The sequence below is a fragment of the Melanotaenia boesemani genome, chromosome 18 (assembly GCF_017639745.1).
Source record: "Melanotaenia boesemani isolate fMelBoe1 chromosome 18, fMelBoe1.pri, whole genome shotgun sequence".
Taxonomy (NCBI): Eukaryota; Metazoa; Chordata; class Actinopteri; order Atheriniformes; family Melanotaeniidae; genus Melanotaenia; species Melanotaenia boesemani.
In genome coordinates, this window is record NC_055699.1 from 19644624 (window position 1) to 19668313 (window position 23690).

The window sequence follows — 23690 nt, forward strand, 5'->3', positions numbered from 1 at the left end:
TGCCTGTAGCTAAGAGCTAACTGAGTCAATTGGATCTAACGTGAGCTAACTGGCTAATGAAGGTAGATGGGCTAAAGCTAAGGCGCAATGTTAGGCTAAAAACCGCAGTTGTGCTGCACTCTCCCTTCTTGCTGCGGATATTGGATACTTGTCAATCAAAAGGACACACCCCTAATTATGCAGAATTTCAAGATTAAATAACATCTAAATGGATGAAGTAGAAAAAAAGTCACCTCCTCACAGTTGTCATGAAGGTAAACTTGATCTATTAATCCTAAAATGTTTTTTTTTGTACTAGGCTTTAAACATGTTTATTTCTACTGTGAAGCTGGTCTTTTTAACATGCGAGTCTATGGGGATTGATTCTGTTTTGGAGCCAGCCCCTAGCGAATGAATTTTTTGCACTTCCGCACAGGCTTCACATTTCACTAGCGGCGGTTGCCGATTGGTTGGAACTCAGAGGTGAACTCTGAACTCTGCACTGCCCTCTAGTGGACGCATTGCCTAACAACCATGCTAACATAAAGCACGCATGGAAGTATGAGGGCAATGACATACAGACATACATATTTACATATGGGAACATAAATGAGCCCTTAGTTTGACAGAGCATTTACATGCAAAAACAATTTGACTCCAGCCTATTATCTAATAATTATAATCATTTACAATTTATTGGTCCAAACTGAGAAATTCTTTCTCCGCTTTAAACCATTGTAGTTGCACTAGAAGCAGTGGGACGCCATATTAAGGTGGCCGGGGAGCAGGTGAGCCTTGCTCAGGGGCCTGGAGTGGTTAACCTTCATTGAACCTTGAACCTGGGTCCTATCTATCCCATCTGTCTGCCCCATATCTGTGTTAATTTGTCAAGTTTTAAGAGCTTTCCTTTCGATCACACTGATATGTTTACATCTATTTTAAAGTCTGGAATTGGACTAATACAAACTCCATGATATTTTTTTTCTAAAATAAACATATTAAATGATGAACCAGAAGAAAACCAGCATAAATTATTCTAGAGCACCAGCTTATGTTGCCAGTCATACATCTCTGAGAGTTAGAAGTGAGAACTCAAGATGTCCTGTGTGAAAACAGGAAGGAATCACTAACCGATGAGCCCTCCAAGTGCAGCGCCATCACTTCCTGATTCCTAATTCCTTATTCTAGCACCAACTGGTGAGAAAGGAGATTCAAGCTAACAACTAGAGTTTAATCAAACTGGAAAGAGTGGGTTTAGTGACCGGAAAACACGAAAGAACAAACAGAGAGTGTAGAAATGGTTTGGTTGCTGAGAGCCATGGTGTTAAGGTATTAGTTTTTACTTTACATTACAGGACTGGTCTGTAAAAACATATAACAACATACTGTTCACTCAGTCAGTCTCTTGATATCTTGTGTTACACTGTCTGACCCAGAAGAACTGTGGCCTTTAAGGATATTACTTAATACACATTACTGAGAGAATCTACAAATGCAATTGTGTGTTGATGTGACAGGCCAAAAATCAGGCAGGAAGGGTGTGTATGCTGAGTGGTTTCCTCTCTAGTAGGTTGACTGATCAGAACGAGCAGAGGGTGTGAAAAGGGTGTATTCTCTTTGGGGTTTTGTGGTGGCACTTGTGCTACCAGGCTCAAATGCCTGTGCAACAACACAACAGCTGTGATGTGAAAAAAAAATTGAAAAAGAAAAAAAAAAGAGAAAAGTGTGCACAGTCCTGGGTGAGAGCTGTTAAGCCTGCACTCGCCTTCCTGTGGCCCTGGTCTTAAACCTCAGTGTGATTGTAGCTTGTCCATGTGACTTGGCTTCCGTTGCTGCCTGCTTCCGCGAAGAGTAAAGAAAAAGAAGAAGAAAAAAAAAGGAGGGGGGGTCTGCTGCTTCAGTCAGAACAGAGGAGCGCAGATGAAGTTCACACTCACGAGAACACTCTGCAACAGCGAGACAACCAGCGATATGGTCAGGGGATCAACCGGCAGTGGCTTGGGAAATCCACACCTAACCACCAGTGTAAGTAGCTGCACCGTGCACCAATCTACTGCTGTACGCACTGACTCTTAAAGAAAAGGTACAAAGGAAAGTAGATTTTAAACATGTTATTGTTCCATTTGAGCAAGATACCTGAGTAATATGCATGTACATACAATATTATTAAACTTAAACAAGTCTTAATGTAGCTATTTTTTGTATTTTATGAGAATTATTTTTCTCAAAAACTGGCTGCAGAGAAATAGGTTTTCAGCTATATGTTATCTTTGGAGTGGTAGTGAGAAGCTGTTTGAACACAATGATAAAAAACAGGGAAATGTTAAAAATGAAAGATAAAATGAAGAGATGATGAGTACATCTATGTCAACATGAAACCTCCATATTCAGTGTGAAACAGCAGCTTTAAAGAAATTAAATTATAGCTAAGTTTCTTTTCTCAGGATTAAATATGATATTGTTCATTACAGCCTGAGACAGGATCTAAATCCAGAAAGTTTTAAACAAACAGAAACACATGAGAAAATGAAGCATTTACTAGACGTGGAGTGGACTGAAATATTAATGGACACGACGACTCGCTCTTGTATGTGACGTGATCCTGCTAATAATCATAAAAGCTGGTAAACTTGACATTTACATTAAGAAGTTAAAAACTTCACTCGTAGCAAATGAACTGAAAGCCTGTTTATCACATTTGTGCCCGACTGACCAATCATTTGCTTTATTGTCAAGCAGCGCTTATTATTTCTGATCAATTACACAGTTTTATTGATTTTAAAAGCATAATTTGATTATACCAGGTTAGTGATCATGTTTAGTTATCTATCGTCAGCCTGGGCCTGTGATGATAATCAGCACTGTATTCAGCTTTTTGTTAAAGGTCAGTAGTAAAATGTGCAGTAGTCACCCACCATTTAGAGTCTCACCCTTATTTCTTCTGTCATCGTCTGCACAGTGAGATGATAAAATGCCAGTCCACGGCTTCACTCCTGTCCTGCTCTGCTTGTTACCCATGTGGAGACTCTTGATACCAGTTTCAAGTCATCCACAACACAGCCCATGTCAACTGGTAAGACATCTTTCTTTTACTTGGTACTATTTAATAAACATTGCTCTAATAAATAATATAAAAATGATAAAAATGACTCTCAGGAACACGTGTCTCACCTGAAAGGACACGTTTTTTTTTATAAGGATGTTTTATTTGAAATGAGAAGTTCTTTGAATATCAAGGACATTTCTTACAAGAAATTAAAATGACTAAATTAAAAATATGAAATATACAAATGATTAACTGATGTGGTAAAATGAATAAATAGCAGTGTTAACACTGAATTGTTTATTATTCAGAAAATAGCATAACATGATTAAATAATGATAAAAAGTTTATGATGCAATATCTAAAATAAGTTCGAACGCTATAATTGTGATAAAAATTTTGTAATACAACATGATGTAAAAAATGTGATAAACTAATGTTTAGTTTGCATTTAAAATAGTTATTTTTAGTTCACATTTTCATCATATTGGTCAAAAATTAAACACACAATTCAAGAAAATTTGAATTCTAGTGTAAGTATTTGTTTAAAATGACCGATGAATGAGCCTTAATAAACCACCATGTTTTCATTTGTGAAGCAGGCTGTGTCTGAAGGCTCTGGTTCGAGAAAAATCGTGTGAACTATTTTTATCTGATGCATTCATTATTTCCACTCACTGGTGAAAGTGACAGTAAGTGGAAACAAAGGTGATGAGAACTACCTGCTGGAAGGTAGAAACATTTCATATCTTTATTTTTTTAAAATTAATCACAGAAATGGCACAAAATAAAAACTTGGACCCATGAAACAATTTTTTTTTTTTTGCCAAATTTATAAATTTTTGTAAATCGTGTTTTAAATTGTAAAACATTTTGTTTTTAATGAATAGTAATGTGAGTCTGTTTTTGTAAATAACATTATAATAACATCATTTCAAACTAAATTTTATTCATAAAGCACTTTTCAGATAGAAGCAGCATGACGTGATTTATATAATAAAAACAACTTACATACAACAGTACATTAATGTTGTTGCTATAAAGTGACGACAGTACGAATTAGAATAAAGTTAACAAGACTGAACGTCTTCACCCTGTTAGTGTCTGTTTAATTATGTAAGAGCACAGTAGCCATGATGCTAACAGGAGAATTAGCAGATAGTACTATAAAAGCAGCTACTGTTCACCTTTTTTTGTCTGTTGGATGTTCAACAATCATCACAAGCAAGAAGCTAATTTGGACACAATTTATTTAGCAAATGTCATAAACTAACAAATTATAAAATTAAGGGAAGAGTCAGAGGACAGCTGTAGAGGAAATTAGTTGTTATTACCAAGAAAAATGGTAAATGGTCTGTATTTATATAGCGCTTCACTGTACATCATACATCACATTCACCTATTCACACACTGATGGCGGATGCTGCGCTCAACCCATCAGACCCATCAGGAGCAATTTAGGGTTGGGCGTCATGAAGGACACGTCATGAACTTGACTTAGCCGAGGTTCGAACTGGCAACCCTCAGGCTACAAGACACCCTAGTGAATGATTCAAAGTCAAGTCAAACTTGCCTTTCTGAGTTTAAATATATAAAAACTGGCCGATGCACATAGAGATCAACTTCAACACAAGCAAAGTCATTTAAGTGCTTTCTGGGCCTTGAATAACTACAACGAATTCCACAAAGACTCAATGGCATATTCTGACAGACAAACACTGAGCTAAAATCTTCAAATCTAATCCAACATAATAAATTAAGCTGTTCTAAATAAGCCTTTAGGAAAGAGAGATGCCAAATATAAATATAGAAAACTTTTGGGATTTTTTGTTCATGCTAAAAAAAAGTCAATCATATGTTGATTTTTTTTTCCCCAGATTCATCCTTTAATCCTTAAAAAAGACCAAAACATTCTGTCACCACTAAAGAAACATTGCACAAACTTGAACATATTTGCTCTCATTTTCTCTGCAGATGCTAAGAACGGCTGTCTGCAATAATGGCAAGTTCTCGTCTGTTCCTGCAGGACTGCCTGACAACATAGAAGAGCTTCAGCTTAACTACAATCATATTAAAACACTACAGGACAACTCTCTTCTACGTTATCCTTCACTAAACTCCCTGAGCTTGGCTTGTAATACTTTGGACAGATTAGAATCAAACACTTTTCAAGACACAACATTACTAGAAAGCCTAAATCTTGCAAATAACAATCTTAACATTGGCTACCAAGAAACTAGCCTTGCATTAAGAAAACTACCTGGCCTAAGAATTCTGGATCTTTCTGAGAATGAACTCGATGATGACATGGCATCCGTGCTTCTGCAAAATCTAACATCCCTGGAGTACCTCAATCTTTCTGGAAACCTCTTAAAGAGACTGGACGAGAACTCATTCAGGCATCTCCACCAACTCAAAGACCTGGATCTGCAAAGGAACACTATATTTGAAATTGATGGTGCCTTCGATAGCAATCCAAATCTCCAGAGACTGAACTTGGCCTTCAACTACCTTCCTTGTCTGACCGACTTCCACATGATCCAGCTGGTGGTCCTCAACGCCAGCCACAACTCTGTGGAGTGGTTCATCTCGAGACAAGAACTCAATGACACTTTCCAACTAGAGACCCTCGATTTGTCAAACAACAAACTACTTTTTTTCCCCTTCTTGCCCAGTCAGAGTAACTTACGGAACCTTTACCTCTCCCAGAACACTGTGAGATTCTACGAACACTTGGCGAACAACATTTCACTCCCAAACTCGACAAAAACCATCGAGTTTTACAACCTGAAGAAGTACATGAGTAATGTGACTGCTGAGTTGTGGGATGACGAACTTCATGGTGACATTTCAGTGCTGGAGATTTTAGATCTGAGAGGAAACCAGGTGGAGTATTTCCCTGAAGGATTCATCCAAAAGATGCCTGCCTTGTCAAGACTTCGAATAAGTGGAAACTGCTTGGAAACCTTAAATCTAACATCAGCACAGCTCTCTGGAAGCTTGTATGAGCTGGATGTTAGCAACAACAAGCTGAACCAGATTTTAGTAGACAATGGCACACTCGCCACGCTTAGCAACTTGACGTACTTTAACCTGAGCCTGAATCATCTGAATCAGCTGCCCTTCGGATTTTTTTCCTCTCTGTCAAGCATCAGGTCAGTGGATCTCAGCTATAACAACATTATCATTTGCCTTTCGAATGAAGCTGAGATCAATACGCATAGTATCCCAGCTTGTGTGGATTGGAAAAACATCATTTCCTTGAGGCAGCTTCACCTTAAAGGATGCAGCCTTGAAAGGATTCCAACCTCTGCATTCACAGGGTTGTCGCTAACCCACCTGGAACTGTCTGACAACCCTGGACTCATCATCCAAGACTCATTACAAACTTTGAGCCGGACATTACAGCATCTAGGCTTAGGAAATACTCAAATACAAGACATTGACTTCTCCCATTTTCAGAGTCTGAAGTTTTTAAACCTTTCAAAGAACTTTCTTACCAATATTCCCCCTCCGATTGACAATATTGATCTGAAAGTGTTGGACTTGAGGGATAACAAACTATCGACTATCCCCTCTGGTCAGGCTCATGTACTAGCCTCAAAGCTTCAGACTATTTTCCTCACAGGAAATCCATTCAACTGCTGCCAGACAGAGTGGTTCAGGACATTTGAGAAAACAAATCCAAACATATTTGAGCAGCCAGATATCATGTGTCAGGATCCGTTCAATATGTTCCACAGAGTACAAGACTTTATTTCGTGTCCGGGTGAAGGGGAGTCTATGCTGTGGTACATTCTGCTTTTCCTACCCATCGCTCTCTTTTTTGTGGGAATCACCATCATTTTTCTCCTCACCTTCAAGCCCAAAGTGCTACAAAAATCAATCAAAAAGAGATATTTAAAACCTACATCTTATTAATACTTTATAAACCCTAAATACAGCTGGATTTTGCAGTACATCACTGACAAATGTAGCTGAATGTATGTTGAAAATAAAGTCAACTGACTGTGAAACTGTCCATAGTAATAAACATTTAAACAAAAGTGAGTCTGGGTTTTCACGTCACTGCATTTTGGTCAGTGAACTGTGGTTCAAAACCAGGCCCTAGTCCTGATACCGTGATGTAAAAATGTGGCTGTGTTCTTGTGGGACTTGGTATGTGTTTGTGTGGGTGTATGTGTGTGTGAGAAGATATGCAGAAGTGGTGTGATGCAAGCTGTTGCTATATGCAGCAGAGGAAACATGAAATTTCCTGTTTTGCTAAGATGTGCAGCAACTGCCCAGTTCTGTATCTCAAAGAGGAGGGGTCTGCGGTTTCCTTCCCATCACTGAGACAAAGATGCATCATTGACATGAGATTCCAGTGTGTCATTGTGAGGACTGGATGTTGGATCGCTGTAATAATTCTGGTGAATCTAATCCTGCAACTGATATTGAAACTATATGTTTACATCTATCAATAAAGACATTGCCATTATAGAAGTGAAACTGTATATTTATATGTAAAGTTTGTGTCTCTGCCTCTTCGTGTTATGTGCATAGTTGCTAGGAAGCAGGTACGCTGATAGATCTGTGCAATCCAAAGTACTTAACCAGAAAGCAACCATAATACCACTGTGGTGATGCTCAGGGTCATGGTGGTTGGAACATAACAAGAGAAACCAAAGTGAAGCCTTGCCAAAGCCTCAAAACATCAATGTTTTGATATATATTATATTATATTATATTATATTATATTATATTATATTATATTATATTATATTATATATTTTTAACAAGATAAGCTGCCAGTTAGATTGGCCTACAATCAAAACATTAACCTCTTTTCTTTCTTAATCTTTTTGTTCATGTTTTGGGTGAAGAAAGCAAGATTGAAAATTGAAGATGAAACAACACTAAAGGTATCTGGCGAACTTATTGTATGGCAAGAAATGAACCTGCTTATATCGGCCTGACAGTGTGGTGCTATAACAGTAAGAAGGAACTAGTGGCTAAAAAAACATTTGAGGAAGGCTTCTGCTCCCTGACGAGAGGAATTTTATTTGATTACTCAGCGTCATGAACTTAGAAGTTAAAGTTAATGGCTGTGGCTTTAATGACTTTGTAAAATAGCAAAGCTTATAAATTCACTATGTTGTTGTCATGATGCATAAATATTAAAGGAAATTAACAAACTGGACTGCAAACACACAGCCGAGATGTGGGGTCCATATTCAAGGTGAGTTACCAGAAATAAAGCTCAAAAACAAGCATAGCTTTGTTTTTGTTTCGTAATCAAGCAGTTTTTTTTACACATGAATGCAAATGATCATGGAGAAGTGAAATTTAATGTGGAGTGGGTCAAATAAAATCTACTCTTCCAGCAGGTGCGTACCGTACCACATGTGACCCACAACTTAGAAAAAGGTTCAGCTGGGTGCATTATACCAGAAGTAAACAAACAATTTACATCGATGTTAACATTTAAGTGTACTGGCTTTTTTCATCAGGTGGTAAAATTGGGTAAACAAACCTCACATAACAACACATAACAAACACTGTGACATTATTTGTTTAAAAAAAAAAAGTCAAATATGTGACAAAGGAAATAAACCCCGCTATTCAGTAGCTAGGTTTTCTGTATGACGCTATTCTCTTTCATGGGTGTTGAGGAATGATAATCCACTCTGCTTCAGTTCATTCATGCTTGAAGTACAACTTTCTGAAGGTCCGACCACAGCTTTTTGATCAGGTTTGACCAGGTGACTTTGACTGGTTTGTAAAAAACTACTTTGTAATAACCTTTGTGTATTAAGAAGTTGCTGTTTAACATGTTCACCACCTTTCTGTGACAAGATAGTGTGTCACAAGCCATCGTTTGTGTAGTAAGATACTGTATAATGTGGTAACTTTGCAGACTAACTTTGTTTATTGGAATGCAGTTTATTAAATGAGGAGACTTTGAAACTTCTACTAAAAGTAACCTATCACCATTTATCCTGAGGATTTCAATTTTGTGCCACATTCTGTGGGAATATATCTCATTTTCTCTACAATACAAATGCTAAATAAGTTGTTCCAAAGCAACTAGTTGATCAAGCTGTTTAGTACAAATGAGTTCTTAGTTTTGGAAAAAAAAAAGAAGAAAAAAAAAAGGTGAAAATTTGTCTTTACAGACGGATGTCTTAGTCATCCTTATCAGTGCTCCCAGGCCTGGTTCTTTTTATTTTTCACAATTTTGCAACATCAGATAAGCAGTTTTTAATCTGATTTCCCTGCTGAAAACCAAAACTTCCACCTTGTTTTCACCTAAACATTTCGTTCTCGATCAGATTTGTTATCTCCCCAGCAAATGTGAAAGTGCATGTAACCACCAAGTAAGGTGAGTGGAAGAGCTCACTCAAAAGGTCTGAAGATGCACTGCTGAAGTGGCAGATGTCAAGTGTTTTAGCAGTTTTTTACATCTGTGTGAAAAAGGACTAATGAAAGAGGAAGTGTTTTTTTCTCAAGCATGCTATCATCAGTGACAACTGGTTAAGGCTGGCTTTATATACCCCTATACCCTCCAAGGTGCAAGGGATGGCATCACAGAATGTTCTACAAATAAGCTATGCCTGCTGTGGTGGTCAGACATGATGGTCAAAAGTGGTTCAACTCCCACCTGTGTGCTTTCAACCTTTTATTTCATATAAAACACTCAAAGGCATTAAAGCCTGAGAAGGTTAAAGACAGTTGTTAGCTGTTAAGTTTCTCTGTTTAATATAAGATTTACATGCAAGCTTTTTAGTCAACAGGCGTTTTGAAGAACTCACTTCCTCTTCACCCTTCCGGCTCTTTTGACAGGCACAGATAACACCCTTTGTGTCGCTTTAGCCAGGATGACCTCAATATACGCTGTCTGGCTAAAAGTGGCTGCTAAAGACAGCCGCTGAGCTGAAGAAATATCAAAGTGAGTCTCATGTGAGTTATTGTTTGGAGATTTTTGTGTCTAGTCCACAGCTGCTGATGGTACAGAATGAGTCAGAACTGTGAAAGTAATTCAGAAGAGTCCACAATAATATAGAGATGAAGGAAAACTACTTTCTTTGATTTTCTAGGATGTTTTTCACAAATTAACGATAACATTAAAATCTTGTTGACTTAATCAAAACCTCTTCAGCATACATCACTCTTAGAAGTCTAATTATCTGTGGATTGAGTCTTGGTGAATGGTGGACATAATTTCAGTCGTGTGCATTTTGGAGTTTAACTTGTCGTCCAAATCTTGCTTGTTCCTGGTATTTGCAATGGCAAGCGTACACCTTTAAAATCAACAGGTTGAGTTTGTTTGTGACGCTGTACAATGTGTTTATGCAACTATATAACCCAAATGTTTTGGGCTTTAAGTAAATTGTAGAGAAAAAGTACAAAATTCCCTTTTAATCCTACCTTTCATATATATATATTTATATATATGGCCTAAATACAACCAGTCACACAGGTACTTTCTGCCCTCTAGTGGTCCCATCAGTAAGCATAATGGCCCAAACTGAGGGGCTCATTTTACATGCATGAACTCTCAAAATACTTTCAATGCTTCATATTGTATATTTATTTGTTTTTTTTTACAATTATATGCCACAAAACAAAAAAGCAAATGTGTAATAACATACTTAAATCTCCCAGAATACAAAACAAAAAAGAGAAAAACACCCAAAAACATTATGCTGAAATGCAACTTAAGGAAACCACGAAATGTTAGTAATCTCATCTCACAGATATATTTTTTTACATATTTTTTTTTTTAAAGTAAACAGCAAGCTGATCAAAACCAGAGAAATAAATATTGCGTGCAATTCTGAACAATACACAACTTATTAATTTAATCACAGACAGCAGCTGATTTCTGGTTAGTGAGTATTCAGCTGACAGGGTTAAAAAGCTGATTTCCAATTAGGATGCGAGTAGAAATATTCGGCTTCAACACTTAAGGCTGACCTGAGAGTCTCAATACTGCTGGCATAGCTACTACGTTGACATGCAAGTTGTCCAGTTTGACTTCAAGCAAATGAAGCTGAGGCACAACACAAATGATACTGTTAAAATACAATTCATATTCAGGATAACCGCTCCATTAGATTATCATTTATAAAATAAGACTTAAAAATAATCAGCATCTCTCCACTCCAAACAGAAGTGCTTTATTTCTTCCCCCATATTGAACAAAATGTGTCCTCTGGATTGCAACTTACAAAAACTTGCATTGCCGGTAAAAAAAAAAAGAAAAAAGAAAACAAACAAACAAACTAGGCATCAAAAGCATTTACATCACCATCTGAGATATATTTTGTAAACAAAAAAAATCTCTTTAAAAAGTTTCTGGGAGATGTTCGGGTGCATATTTCAGGTCATATGGTATCAAACAAAAAGGCGTGGAAGCAAGTTTTAGAAATGAACTGCGAACAAATGAGGGAATGGGTCTGTTTGCTTCCCCCTCACTCGATTTTTATTCACTCCTGCTCGATTCTGCTGTGAGTCAAGACGACTTTTTATTAGTAAAACTTTTTCTAAAACAACTGAATGGAAAAGAAAGCGAGGCCTGTCCCTGAAACGTGGTATAAATATGAGATCACAGCAGGGTGCGGACGGCCGGAGGAGGTGAGATTGTGGGTCTCAGTTCAGCAGCTCCAGGTAGGTGATCGGGACTTTGCCTTTCTGGTTGCCTCGCTCCCCCATCAGCCAGTCTGAATCCATGCCGGGAACGCTGCTGACCGTGATCACCTGGGAGGACAGGAAGCAGAGAGGATGGATGCAGTCACTAAAAGAAATGACCTACTTTGGTTTTGCAGCATTTACAAACTTCTAGGGCTGCATTCTGTTACAAATGGATTGTAGGTGGGTAATAATCAGTTACATTTACTTAAGTAACTTTGGGTGGGGGTGTTCATATACGAGTAGTTTTATAGCACCACACTTTTTACTTTTACTTGAGTACATTTGTGAAGAAGAAATGCAGCTCTTACTCTGCTACATTGGGCAACACTTGACTCAACACTTTTTTTCCTTTTCACAGTATATTTAATTAGATATGCTTCCGCCAGTTTGACCAATCAGACGTAGCCATGCAGTCACACGGCCACACACAAACCATGGCGGCACAGTGGCACAAACTCTTCACACCCAGCAGACAGGGAATGAAAAATGGCAGAAGAATGCTAAACCTGAGGAGGACGAACACCCCTGACCTCATATGCAAAGCAAGCAAAAGAACAGTGATATCATGAGTCTGCCTGAACAAACCAACCTGTCAGCTGCAAAAACTCAACGTCTAACCTGAGGAAACATGTCGCACTAAGTTTTACCTAAATTTCTTTTTTGCTGTAGCTAGTAAGCTAGTCGTGATAGGTTACAGAATCCCAGTCTTTAGTCTTTGTAAACATTTCGTTAAATGCTGCATAATCAAATCAAATTTTAATTATAACACTTTTCATGCACAAACCAACACAAAGAGTTTTACATAATAAAAGCAATATATGCATTTTAAAAACTAACATTAAAAAGCCTACACATACCAAAGTACAGCAACTTAAAAACACACACCTCATTGTAGTCTCTTTCACACATAATCACCCACACGCACGCACACACACACGCAAAGCTCATGTACATCCCCCTACACACCCCTACCCCATTCTGCACAAACATGAGCTCCCAGCCCTAGTTACTGTCTCTTGACTGAATGTAGGTCTAACAATATCAGTAGAATGAAAACATCGGACTTGACAGACCCCTTAACATTTTTATGGAGGAACAAATAAGCATTAGCATTAGACTGTCACAAATCATAAACGATCAAGACACTTTAGGTAACTTACAATTGACTAAAGTATGTAAAGTCAGAAGCTTCTTAGAAAGAAGTTCAGCAGTTTTATTTAATGTAGCATTGTTAGCATATATAATATACCTATAAGCTAGAGGATAAACAATATCAGTTTCTGAAATTAAATATTTACAGAAATGTAGCGACCAAAATAGTTTGTCAGCATTCGCTCAGATTTAAACCACGAATCATACTTTACGTTAACTTTAGTAAATGGAACTAAATGTGTGATGAGTGTAGTTTTATTGCTTAATCCTGTACTTTATCTTTCAACAGCGGATTCACCACAACAAACTACACAGAACTAATAGACCAGGAGTCACCAAGTCCAGACCTCTTGGGCCAGCGCCCTGCAGGTTTTCGATGTCTCCCTGCTGCAACATACCAGGTTCAAATTAAATGGATCTCCACCAGCTTAAGTTCTGCAAAAGCCTCAAAACGACCCATATTTGAGTGTCTGTCTGCTTAGTTCATTAACAAAAATAAATCAGACTCGAGTTTTATTTTTTTTTTTTTTTTACTTTTATATGAGTAATGTTATTTTGAAGAAACACTACTCCGACTTGAGTACAACATTTGGCTAGTTTACCACCTTCGCTAGAAAACTAAGTTCAAATTTCACAGCAAGTTAAAAAAAAAACAGACTCATACATTGGAACATTTTATAAATGCAGTAAGCTTTGCGAACGAGGAATAAGGTCACGCTGGCTCAGTATTTATCAAATGCAAGCTTGTACTGGACATGCTTTTTTAGTAAAGGCAGTGACTTATTGATTTATATTAACTAAACAGAGGATCATGACTTTTTCTCTTTTTATTTAGCTTTTGTCATAAGAAACAAGATAAATAAACCAGAAGGCAATAACTGGAAACAAACATACAACATAAAAAACACAGACCAGTGTCGATCAGATGCTTACCTCATCAGCCAGAAGGGAGAGCTCGCTGCTGCTCGCAGCATCGTAGTCGTAAAGGACTCTGGCTTTACGGCTGCCATTGGAGCTACGCAATTCGCTGAATCCTCCTGATGCTGCAGCGCTGCTGTGGCCTGGTGACACGCTGGGCAGGGAGGCGGACACTGGTATGGTGGGCACCGAGATGCTGGCCCCGCCCGACACAGAGGACTGGTTGTTGTTGGAAAATGACGAGGGGAAACTGGTGGGAGGAAGAGGAGATGAGGGCAGGAAACTGATGCTTCATGCTGAAACGGAAAGATTTTACACTCCGCTTTGGTGTTGAAGATAACTTGAATTAATAAAAGAAGCAGACATCTGACCTAATTTGAGTTTGTCAGCATTTGGGAAAGTTCCTTTGTTTCAGAAGGAAATAAGAAAAATGAAAAAAGTGTGTATAACTTCACTAAACACACTGCTGGAACACATGAAAACACAAGTTTCACCTGCCAAGCTGCTTCTGGAGGTCCACCATGTACTGGTAACACTGTGCGTAGTAGGTAGTTTGGGCCTCCACAAAATCATTTAAACAGCGGAGGTGGTGTGCCTGCAAACACACAAGAAGAAAGGATTAAACAGGAGCATCTCAGCTGAAAGAAATCTAAACATTAGTGCAAAACAGCAGCAGTAACACGGCTGCAAGACATACGTGGGTGCTGCTGACGCCCTCCAGCAGCAGGCGGGTGATCTCCGCCTGTCGGTCAAACTCACTCTGGGTCATCCTCAGCTCCTGCTCCGCCTGAGAAACAAACAGAATCTAATTCAGTGTTCAACATGGAAGAAGTGTCCAGCAGATGAGTCCCGGTGCTTGTATGAATGCTTAGTAATTGTAAATAAAAAAGGTTTATTTATAAAAGGGTGATAATTCGTGAATTTAACATAATTTAATTGGTCGAAAATCAAGATATTTGTAATCTGGGGTTTGAAAGATGGGATTTAAAACAAAAGGGATGCAACAACAGAACAGGAAATATTTCCTCTTCTACACACACCGCTGAAATAATGGCTTGTTGAGATTTGTGAAAAAGTGTTTATAAACATGTGGACAATGGCCTCGCTGTCTACAATCTACAGCTTACATTTGAAGCTGGGAAAGAGCAGTGCATGATGGGAATCAACTGTTTGATTTGTCTACAAGGATTCACTGGTTTCCATGAGGTGGGACGGTGTGTGTTGAGGAGCAGATTGAGAAAGAGATAAACAGCTGTTGCTACTACTAACATGAGATTTGCTGTGTTTGAATCAAAGATGGCTCCAACAGTCCACTCACCTCCATCACTGCCTCTGCTCACATCTGCAGCTTTGTGTTAAAAACAGCGACACAGTAGTTAAGAGCTGCAGCACAGCCAGCACAACACAGCCCGACTCCATTTGTGTGAAAGTTCAACAACAAAAGAAAACCACACCAAAAAAAAACAAAAACAAAAAAAAAACACTCATTTCTCAGCTTTCATGACAAAACCACAAATACTTTTTTTTATTATTATATAGAGGTTCATCCTTCATATAGGCTCAGGAAGTTAATCAATGGCTGAAAAAGTTAGATTATTTCACACCACATTACAGGCAGTTCATCGGCTACTGCTTTTCATTCTGTCAACCCATTCAAACATATCACACCTACTAATCACTTCCTTTTAGTCAGGGAGATCAGAAATTTGCATCTTCTTAAAACATATTTATTCCTTGGCTTTTAATTCCTTACAAGAGTCAGTACCTGTTTACACTCAGGGTTTCCTTCAGGATTTCGTTTTAACTGTGGGGGAGGACCTTGCACCCCCCACGATGTGTGGATACCAGGCCTGTAGTGGGTAGTAAACCTTTGCAACGATACACCCCATTTTTTCATTACATCCTTATCAGACCAGAAGAGGAGGTGTATTGATCATCTGGCACATGTGACTCTGAGTCTTCGCTAAATGTTGCACAGGAAGCAGGTTTTGCTTTAAAAGACCAAATGACTTAAAAAGATTCAGCAACACAAACAGAGCACGGAGGTCTGCCATTGTTGTCATGCTGCTAACAGTGTGTTGGTGCAAGATAATGGGGCCGATGTCATTGTTGCCCAAAGAGTCCAGTTCACGTTTAAATGGACAGGATTCGCCCTGTTTCAAGAAACTTTCACTCTTGAGTTCGTTCTCAAATCTTTGCAGATTCATACACCTAAAACTCTGTTACAGCGTAAACATGGGGCCAAAACTAAGCAAAACATTTGTGTTTTACTGTCTCAGCGTCATCGTGTAAACAGGGCCTCAGATTCTTTTTGTTTTCATATTTTAAAACTAAACTAGAAGCACATTTGTCAATGATTGTGGGAATTAGTCTTTAACTAAAAAGCCTTAATGGCAAAATTATCTCTATTTCCCCATAGTAAATAATCCTTTAAAAAAATATCCTGGATCCAGGCATTGATCCAGATCACTTGTTCCTTATTTATTATATTATTATTTCCTGCAAATTTCATCAAAATTCATCCAAAACTTTGAGTTATGTTACTAACAGGCAGACAAACCAACGCTGCCAAATACATAATAAAAATAAGAAAAAAAACTTTCCATAAAGCAAATAATGTTTTATTTATTTTTGTCTTCAAACCTGCAGCCCTCTCTGTACCCAACAGCTGCAACTCAACCAAAGTTCTCATAGAAAGTGAAATTAAATTTACTGGTGTCCTCTTAAACATGTATCATCATAGAAAGGATGTTGCTATAAACAAAGTCAGACTTTAATGACTACTTAACTGTCAGTTTGAATAATAAATACTGTTTATGAATGTATACACAGCTAAAAACTTGTAATGAGTCATTATTACTCACAAGAAAAGCTGAGATGAATGTATTTCAATATTTCTAAAACCTTAAAATTTTTACAGATATTATGACACATAGGAGGGAAATTTCAGACTAAATCCATATCATGAGAACACAAAACAGGAGATGAAATTAAACCGGATTTCACAGTGAGAAAGTAGCTGTAGAAAAAAAGGGAACTGCAAATATCCCATAACTGCTCATGTGACCGCACGCAAGTCATAACAGATGAACTGGACAACCTGATGTTGTGCAACAGTGTGTCTGTCATGACTTAATACACGACTCACCCTGACAGGACACAACTCACCGAACTAATCACCAACCAGGTGGACCATTCAGCACAGAAACTAAAGTGTGGGCGTTTTTTCTGCATGTACTCACAGCAGCTCTAGCATCAGCCATCCTGGCTTTCTTTAGTCGGGTTTTCGCTGCATCCAGATCCAGGCGTTTGACCTGCAGAAGCTTCCGCTCTTTCTGGACACAAATAACATAAAATCCTCAGAGAAATAATCATTTTTTTCCCCTCTAAACATTATGAATAGTTGGTCAGTCTTGCTTTCACCAGGTGTTTTATTGTAGACTGTGGTTAAAAAGTCTTATACTGCAGCATGTTTCTGTTCGGGTTACCCGTGTTGACTGAAAGCAACTATAACTGTACAAAGTATGAAGGGATATCTGCTAAAAACGGAAAAAACGCTGTTTCAAACTAGGTAGTTTTAAAGATGTTCAACAGAATTTCCTTTCAGACTTTCTCTCAACGTGTCATCCCTCCATTAATGACATTTCAGATATTTAAAAATTCCCCCCACATGACATGAATTAAATGCATTTAATGAAGCTCACTGTGACTCCCACACAGAGTCACTGCGTCTAAACCCATCGACACCCTGCAGATACTAACGCTGTGGCTTAGTTCTAGATCCAACTCACCAAGATGGTTTTAAAGTCACCCTCGAGAAAATTCCGGAAAGGCGTGAGGAAGTTGATGGCGGCGCTCTGGATGAACTCCCGCTCCGCTCCGCCGATCTGCTTCTGCGTCTCGCCGCATTTTGTCAGCGCGTTTCCTGAAACGGTCAACAGCAGGAACAAATGTTTACCACCAGGTCTGCATAATGTGGACACAGTCTAACCACACACACACAGATGTGGAGCCAAAGCAAAGTTACTTTCATCATGTTAGTCCTGTATTAAATGTTTGGTAACTATGGTAACTACAATTAGGACTGGATTTGAGGAAAAATAAGGCTTTACAGATAATGTTTCCATCTTCACATAGTAAAGGAAAAGGTGTGGGACATGTTTATCTAAAACTTCCCTAATGACAAATAAAGCCGATATTGATGCTTTCTTATTAATTTAATAAAATCAAATTACTTGTGCTGTGGTTTGATTTCAGAACATTTTATAAAATACAGCTGCATCTGGCCATAATCTCAAATTATGAGAACCTCCAGCTAGTTTTGAAAAGCCCCGTTAGATTTGCTCTAATCCCTGATGATTAGAAGAGTTGGGCCGATACCGATACTAGCATCAAAAATACTCGCCGATCCTGCCAAAAGTAAGGGGATCGGTATCGGCGAGTATTTCTGTCTAAACACCATCCAGTACCACAGAAACAGAATCATAATTCTTTGTGTCATGTCCAACACAACCACACACAGACACAGGAAGTTAGGCAATCTTGCATGACCGTTGTTTTAGGATAGTTGGCCGAGAAGCAACAGCACATGAGTCACTGATGTGCTAACACTTAGCATTAGTGTTACGTAAGTAACTTGGCATCATTAGTCATTGGAAAACCCTGCTAGCAAAACAGTGACATGTATAATATGCAGAAGTTTCCAGAGGCAACATGAATGCTGCCAAATTTGACACCACTGACTTTATAAGGCATTTGGGTTGTCATCACGTGAAAGAGCACGAGTTTGTTGCATTAAAGGAAAGGCCCCACGAACCACAGCAATAACTAAAGCTGGCCAATGCTTTTAAAAAAAAACATAAAAAAATTTGCAGAAAACTTTTTATTTTCTTTAATGGAATTAACGCTCCCTCATCCCCCACACTTTTCCTGGTGAGAGGGTTCATATCCCGCACTTTCATTTAAAGAACAAAATAAATAAAAATAACATGTTTTTCCTGTAGTTCTGTACTAATATGCCGTCTCCTCTGCTTCCATTTTTCCTCCCTCTACTGCTGTTCAGTGATCAGCTGTCAGTTTTTCTGTTGCTAGCACTGTTTTTCTTATTGCGCTTGTTCATCGCTCATCTGAGAAGATTTATCAGTCTCATGTCAATCAGATCCATGTCACTGTCACATACAGCTGAAGAATGAAATAGAATTTATAGACCTCTTAATAAAATAACACAGGTATTGGATTGGTACTTAGTATCAGCTGATACCCAAACCCCAGGCACTCGAATTGGTATTGGACAGAAAAAAATGTCATCCCTAATGATTAGGGATGTCTCGATCTGATTTAACAATTGATCGCAGTATAGAATGTCACAATTAAATCATAAAGATCCCTAAATATCAACATTTTCCAAAAAAAGATTGTTAGAAACCATATTGGCAGATCAGCCCAACTCACGTACAGAATGAAAACAAAGTTACACAGCGTCCGTGTTATTGCTCGTGTTGCTTTGTTTTTCTTCTGTGTGAGTTGTAGAAGAAGCTACTCTAACCAAATAAAGGAAAGATAAGCAGCTTGTTTTGCTGAGTAACAGTTGGTTAGCATCATCAACTCGCAGTAAGAAGGTTCCTGGTTTAAACCTTGGCTCAGACTTTTCTGTGTGGAGTTTGTTTGGACACTCCGTGTTCAGGTGAAGGTACTCCAAAACATGCATGTCTGGTTAACTGGTATTCCGAAATTCACCTGAGCATGAGTGGTCTCTCTGTGATGGAATAGTGACCTGTCCAGTGTTACCCCTCCTCTCACCTGATAGCAGCTGGGACCCTGACTTGGATTAAGTAGTAATAGAAAACTGCAATAAGACAGGACTTCTAGTATAATCATCCTACATTACTTAACACAGGTCCTAAATGGGTAAAAACAGGTTCTTACATCTACGTTAACAAGTGTACATGTTCTCAAACTATTTTTTTTTATTTTATTTGGTGATTATTTTAGCTGTGTTACAGTTAGTGTCATGAACTTTTGCAAGACACTGGATTTTTTTTTAAATCCAGTATTTTCTCTCATGCCTTTTATACTCTGTAGATGCATTTCACACTGGTAACTTGTGGCCACAAATCTCTACACACAAACAAACTGCAATAAAATGATCATATAATCAATATTTTCCTGCTTTTTTCTTTCACTTAAACAACTTCAGACCTGCTGAAAACTACCACACATTCAATTATTATTATTTTTTGAGTTATTAATTATTTTTTATATAATAAACTGTAGGAGGATGGGGGTTTGGTGGTGACCGGAGTCTTGGATAGGTCAAGGATTACATTGGTATGTCTGATGTAGTGTCCCTCTTGGTGGCAAAAATGTACATGCAATGAAAGCAGAAAAATTATTGATGTAGGATGACTTTATAGCAGTTTTCTTGCATACAGACATTTTTGTACATAAAGTCACCAGATGGTAGTAAATCTGAGGAGGGGACAGAGGTTAAGCAACCAAAGGCTCTGCCCACAACTGAGGAATGAGGTGGTCAAGAGGGACAATGGAGGAGATATTTCTGCTGATTAAATCATAACAGATGAGTGTTGTTTAAAAAAAAAAAAAAAAAAAAAAAGAAAAAAAAAACCTCACTCGATTTTATAATTGAGTAAGGCCACTGGAATGACAAGCAACCGTCTTATGTTTGTTTGCTCTAAAAGAAAACTTTAATTGAATTAATTTTTTTAATTATTTGTTGCGTAAACTTGCAGGACAATCTTTAGATTCCTCACAGAAACTCTGGCCTGTCAGAGCAGTTGTTTCTCAGTGTCAGCAGGTGTCATCAGTGTGTCAGGTATTTCTGTGCTGCACTCACCGTAAGCAGTTCCTGGACCGAATTCACTTCCCGAGTCAATCATGGACTGGCCCAGCAGCTCGTGGTTGTTCATTCGCGTAGGGGCTTTTTTCTCCAGTTTCTCATAGACAAACTCTTCTAATCGGACATCTGAAGATGGCAACAGGAAAACTCAATTACAAAGTCATAAGACAAGCAGGAGGGAGCCAGATGTAAGCAGTGGACTCAGGACTGACTGAATTATATTTGGTAACTCCAACAGAAGCTTTTGGAAAAAGTAGAGGATTTCTATTTTGGCTCTGATTTGACTTGTTTTGTGTTACAGCATTGCATGATAAAACAGCAATAACTGCAGCCAGGTTATCTTGGCGTGTTTTATGTTAAAACAAAAAAGTAGGGCGGATCTTGTGCACCATATCAGCGAACAGCGACTACCAGATGGTCTGTCTGTGTTTGTTGTGCCTATGCTGTGGTTGGGCTGTAGTGGTGTGGCATCATGGTGTGAAGTGAGGAGGATGCACAGCTGAGCTCACACACTTCACTGACACACCACCTACTGATGCATGTCAAACATTATCTCAGATTTTTGGTCATTTGTACAACACCCTTATTGGGTAAAAATTATTAGTGGTGATAGTAAAACAAACTCTCAAATTCCAGGAATTATGTTGCTTACAAACCATAGATGGATGGTCTCCAAATATCTAATTATTAAGACACTGTTAGTCTGGTAAAGGTCACTACGAAGTAAAAAGTGGGCCTTACTTGGGTTGGGCTGCAGTAAGACCTCGGTTTGCTTCATAATCCTTTCTGTCCATTGCTTGGTGTTTTCAGCTCTGACCAACAGGTTTTCCAAATGGGCATCCAACTCTGTCTTCTCAGCCTGGCCAAGCTTCTCTTCTGTGAACTAAAAGCGAAAACATGCATTTAACGTGGAAGTCCAACGTATTGCAGTACAAGTGGTTCATAAGAGGGCCAAGGTGTTACGCAAAGCGTCTGGTGTACTTGCTAATAACAAAAACATAAAACGTTATCTGCCGAGTTAGAGTTAGTAGCTCATATAAAAGGGTTCTGGGGCCTGCAGTGATGGTTATGAGGAACAGCCATAGTAATGTTGCCCGTGTTTAATGACAAACTATCGATATATTGCTGTTTAGAACCACTTTACAGTGTCACTATAACACATGCAGTGATATACGGGGTATAATTTGCCTCAATTGACAACACGTTATTAACAATACAGTAACTGCCAATGTAACGTTATCTGCTTAGCAAGTAAGCTAATGCTACTTAAATGGTTAAGCTAACAGCTAAAGATGGTTAGCAACAACTTCCCCCAACAAGACGGTTGAACTTACTTGTACCGCGCGGCTCAGGAAAGTACCGGCGTCTGCTGCTAACCGCTTAACGTTAAAATCCATGGCACAGCAGAAAAAATAACTACTAATATAACAACAGGCTTGTCTTACAATCAAATTGCCATCCCTACAAAAAATGCCATTGAAGCAACTTCTTTTCCAGCGTTCCACCCAGCTGTTGATCTGTACAAAGATCGTACACTACAAGATAGTTCCCTTCGCCAGCCTAACAGTGGTGACAGAACCTCGCGCATGCGCGTTATAATAAAATGGGAGGTGGATTGTGAAAGATGATACGAACGAACACGATTTTAACGCAACCTTCGAGAATTAAAATTTATCTAGTAATGGTGAGATATATTACAAAACTTTAATTATATGAATATCTAGCTTTTTCTTTCTGACGAGAAAACACGCTGAAATTTGACAGTAAATTTTAGCAAAACGAACACAGTAGTAAGTTGGAGATTTTTATCTTGCTTGAATGTTTAATTATTCTATCTTTTGTGGCATTCATGTCACACGGAAATATTTGAGTAATCTTATGAACATAGTCTATGATCATGAACATATCCAAACAAGAAGGAAAGATAGTGAGATAAAGAAAATATTGTACAATAATATATTATGATATATTTCCTTTAAAATGTCTGTTAATAATTTTGTATATGATATTAGCGGCGGACAACAGCAAAACAAAATGGGCAGGGTCCAGAGCAAGCAGCAAACTCCAGTGGTGAAATGTGAAGCCTATGTGAAGTGCAAAAAATTGCAGTTCATTAGTCATCCCCTAGGAGCCCCCTAGGAGACTAAAATGAATATTGTAACTGACTTAACTCAAAGTCACTTACAGAGATTAATCTTAAAGACCCACTCCAATGCTTATTTGGAACTAATAAAATGTTCTCAGTGGTTTTAAAATTGTGATTATGAAGTTTTGTTGAGAAATACCCATAGAAGCCATTTTGATCAAATTTTTTACAAGATATGTCCTCTGGGGTCAGATAAATCAGACATGGACATGTGAACAACATGAAAAACATGATTTTCACCGGACTGGGTCTTTAATGGATTATGCTTATGTGGTGGAGTGGGATATTTTCACTCCAATTTCCTAACTCACACATTGCCATTGCAAGGTGTCGCGCACATGGCACTAATTGCTGGGTGGAGTAGAGCGCCTTTATATCCAGGCAGGTGTTTGTCCCTGCTGTAGGTGCGGTATGTGTGGCAGGTTGTGTGCCATTGTCAACATTATCTCCCCTGCAATCGTACGTGCCATGATCTCCTTTCCTTCTCTGTTGGGGCTGTGGCAATCCTTGGTAGTTAGAGCTGATTGTTTCTCTGCAGCGTTGCGGTCCACTGGCTGTCCAGGCCGTGTTGAACGCTGCATACCAGTTCAGACAGTTCCACCTTGGCGGTGTACTGCTTGGTGATTGAGTTTGGTGCTAGGGCAGTTCATCCAGACTTTCCGCAGTATATATTATTTAATATATTTAGATATTTGACTAATATATTAATTATATATGTTTCCATATATGTGTAAATATATGTCACAATATATAACTTAACATTTTGAATAATACAAGTAAATATATTTTACAATATATAAAAAAGCGGCAATTCCTAAGTTCTTTTACAGTATATTTTGATATATTAGCTCAATATATTTTTCATTATATTCCAATATTTACCATTACAAAACTGACTAACTTTTGCAGTTAATTGTTAA

The 23690-nt window shown here is 38.3% G+C and overlaps 2 protein-coding genes across 2 annotated transcripts; one reads left to right on the forward strand and one right to left on the reverse strand.

Moving 5' to 3' along the window:
* The first annotated feature begins 1667 nt into the window (after positions 1 to 1667).
* Positions 1668 to 7495, forward strand: nrros (negative regulator of reactive oxygen species). The gene is made up of 3 exons (XM_041969061.1): positions 1668 to 2004; positions 2939 to 3052; positions 4997 to 7495. Exons 2-3 carry the CDS (start codon positions 2951 to 2953, stop codon positions 6941 to 6943), a joined length of 2049 nt encoding a protein of 682 aa, XP_041824995.1. The 5' UTR covers positions 1668 to 2004; positions 2939 to 2950; the 3' UTR covers positions 6944 to 7495.
* A 3085-nt stretch (positions 7496 to 10580) lies between these two features.
* On the reverse strand, positions 10581 to 22156 carry sh3glb1a (SH3-domain GRB2-like endophilin B1a). The gene is made up of 9 exons (XM_041967788.1): positions 21959 to 22156; positions 21366 to 21507; positions 20622 to 20750; positions 17560 to 17693; positions 17011 to 17103; positions 14466 to 14555; positions 14263 to 14363; positions 13784 to 14018; positions 10581 to 11764 (listed from the first exon to the last, which is right to left on the reverse strand). The coding sequence occupies exons 1-9, from the start codon at positions 22019 to 22021 to the stop codon at positions 11657 to 11659; spliced, it is 1095 nt and encodes a 364-aa protein (XP_041823722.1). The 5' UTR covers positions 22022 to 22156; the 3' UTR covers positions 10581 to 11656.
* Between the last annotated feature and the right edge of the window lie 1534 nt (positions 22157 to 23690).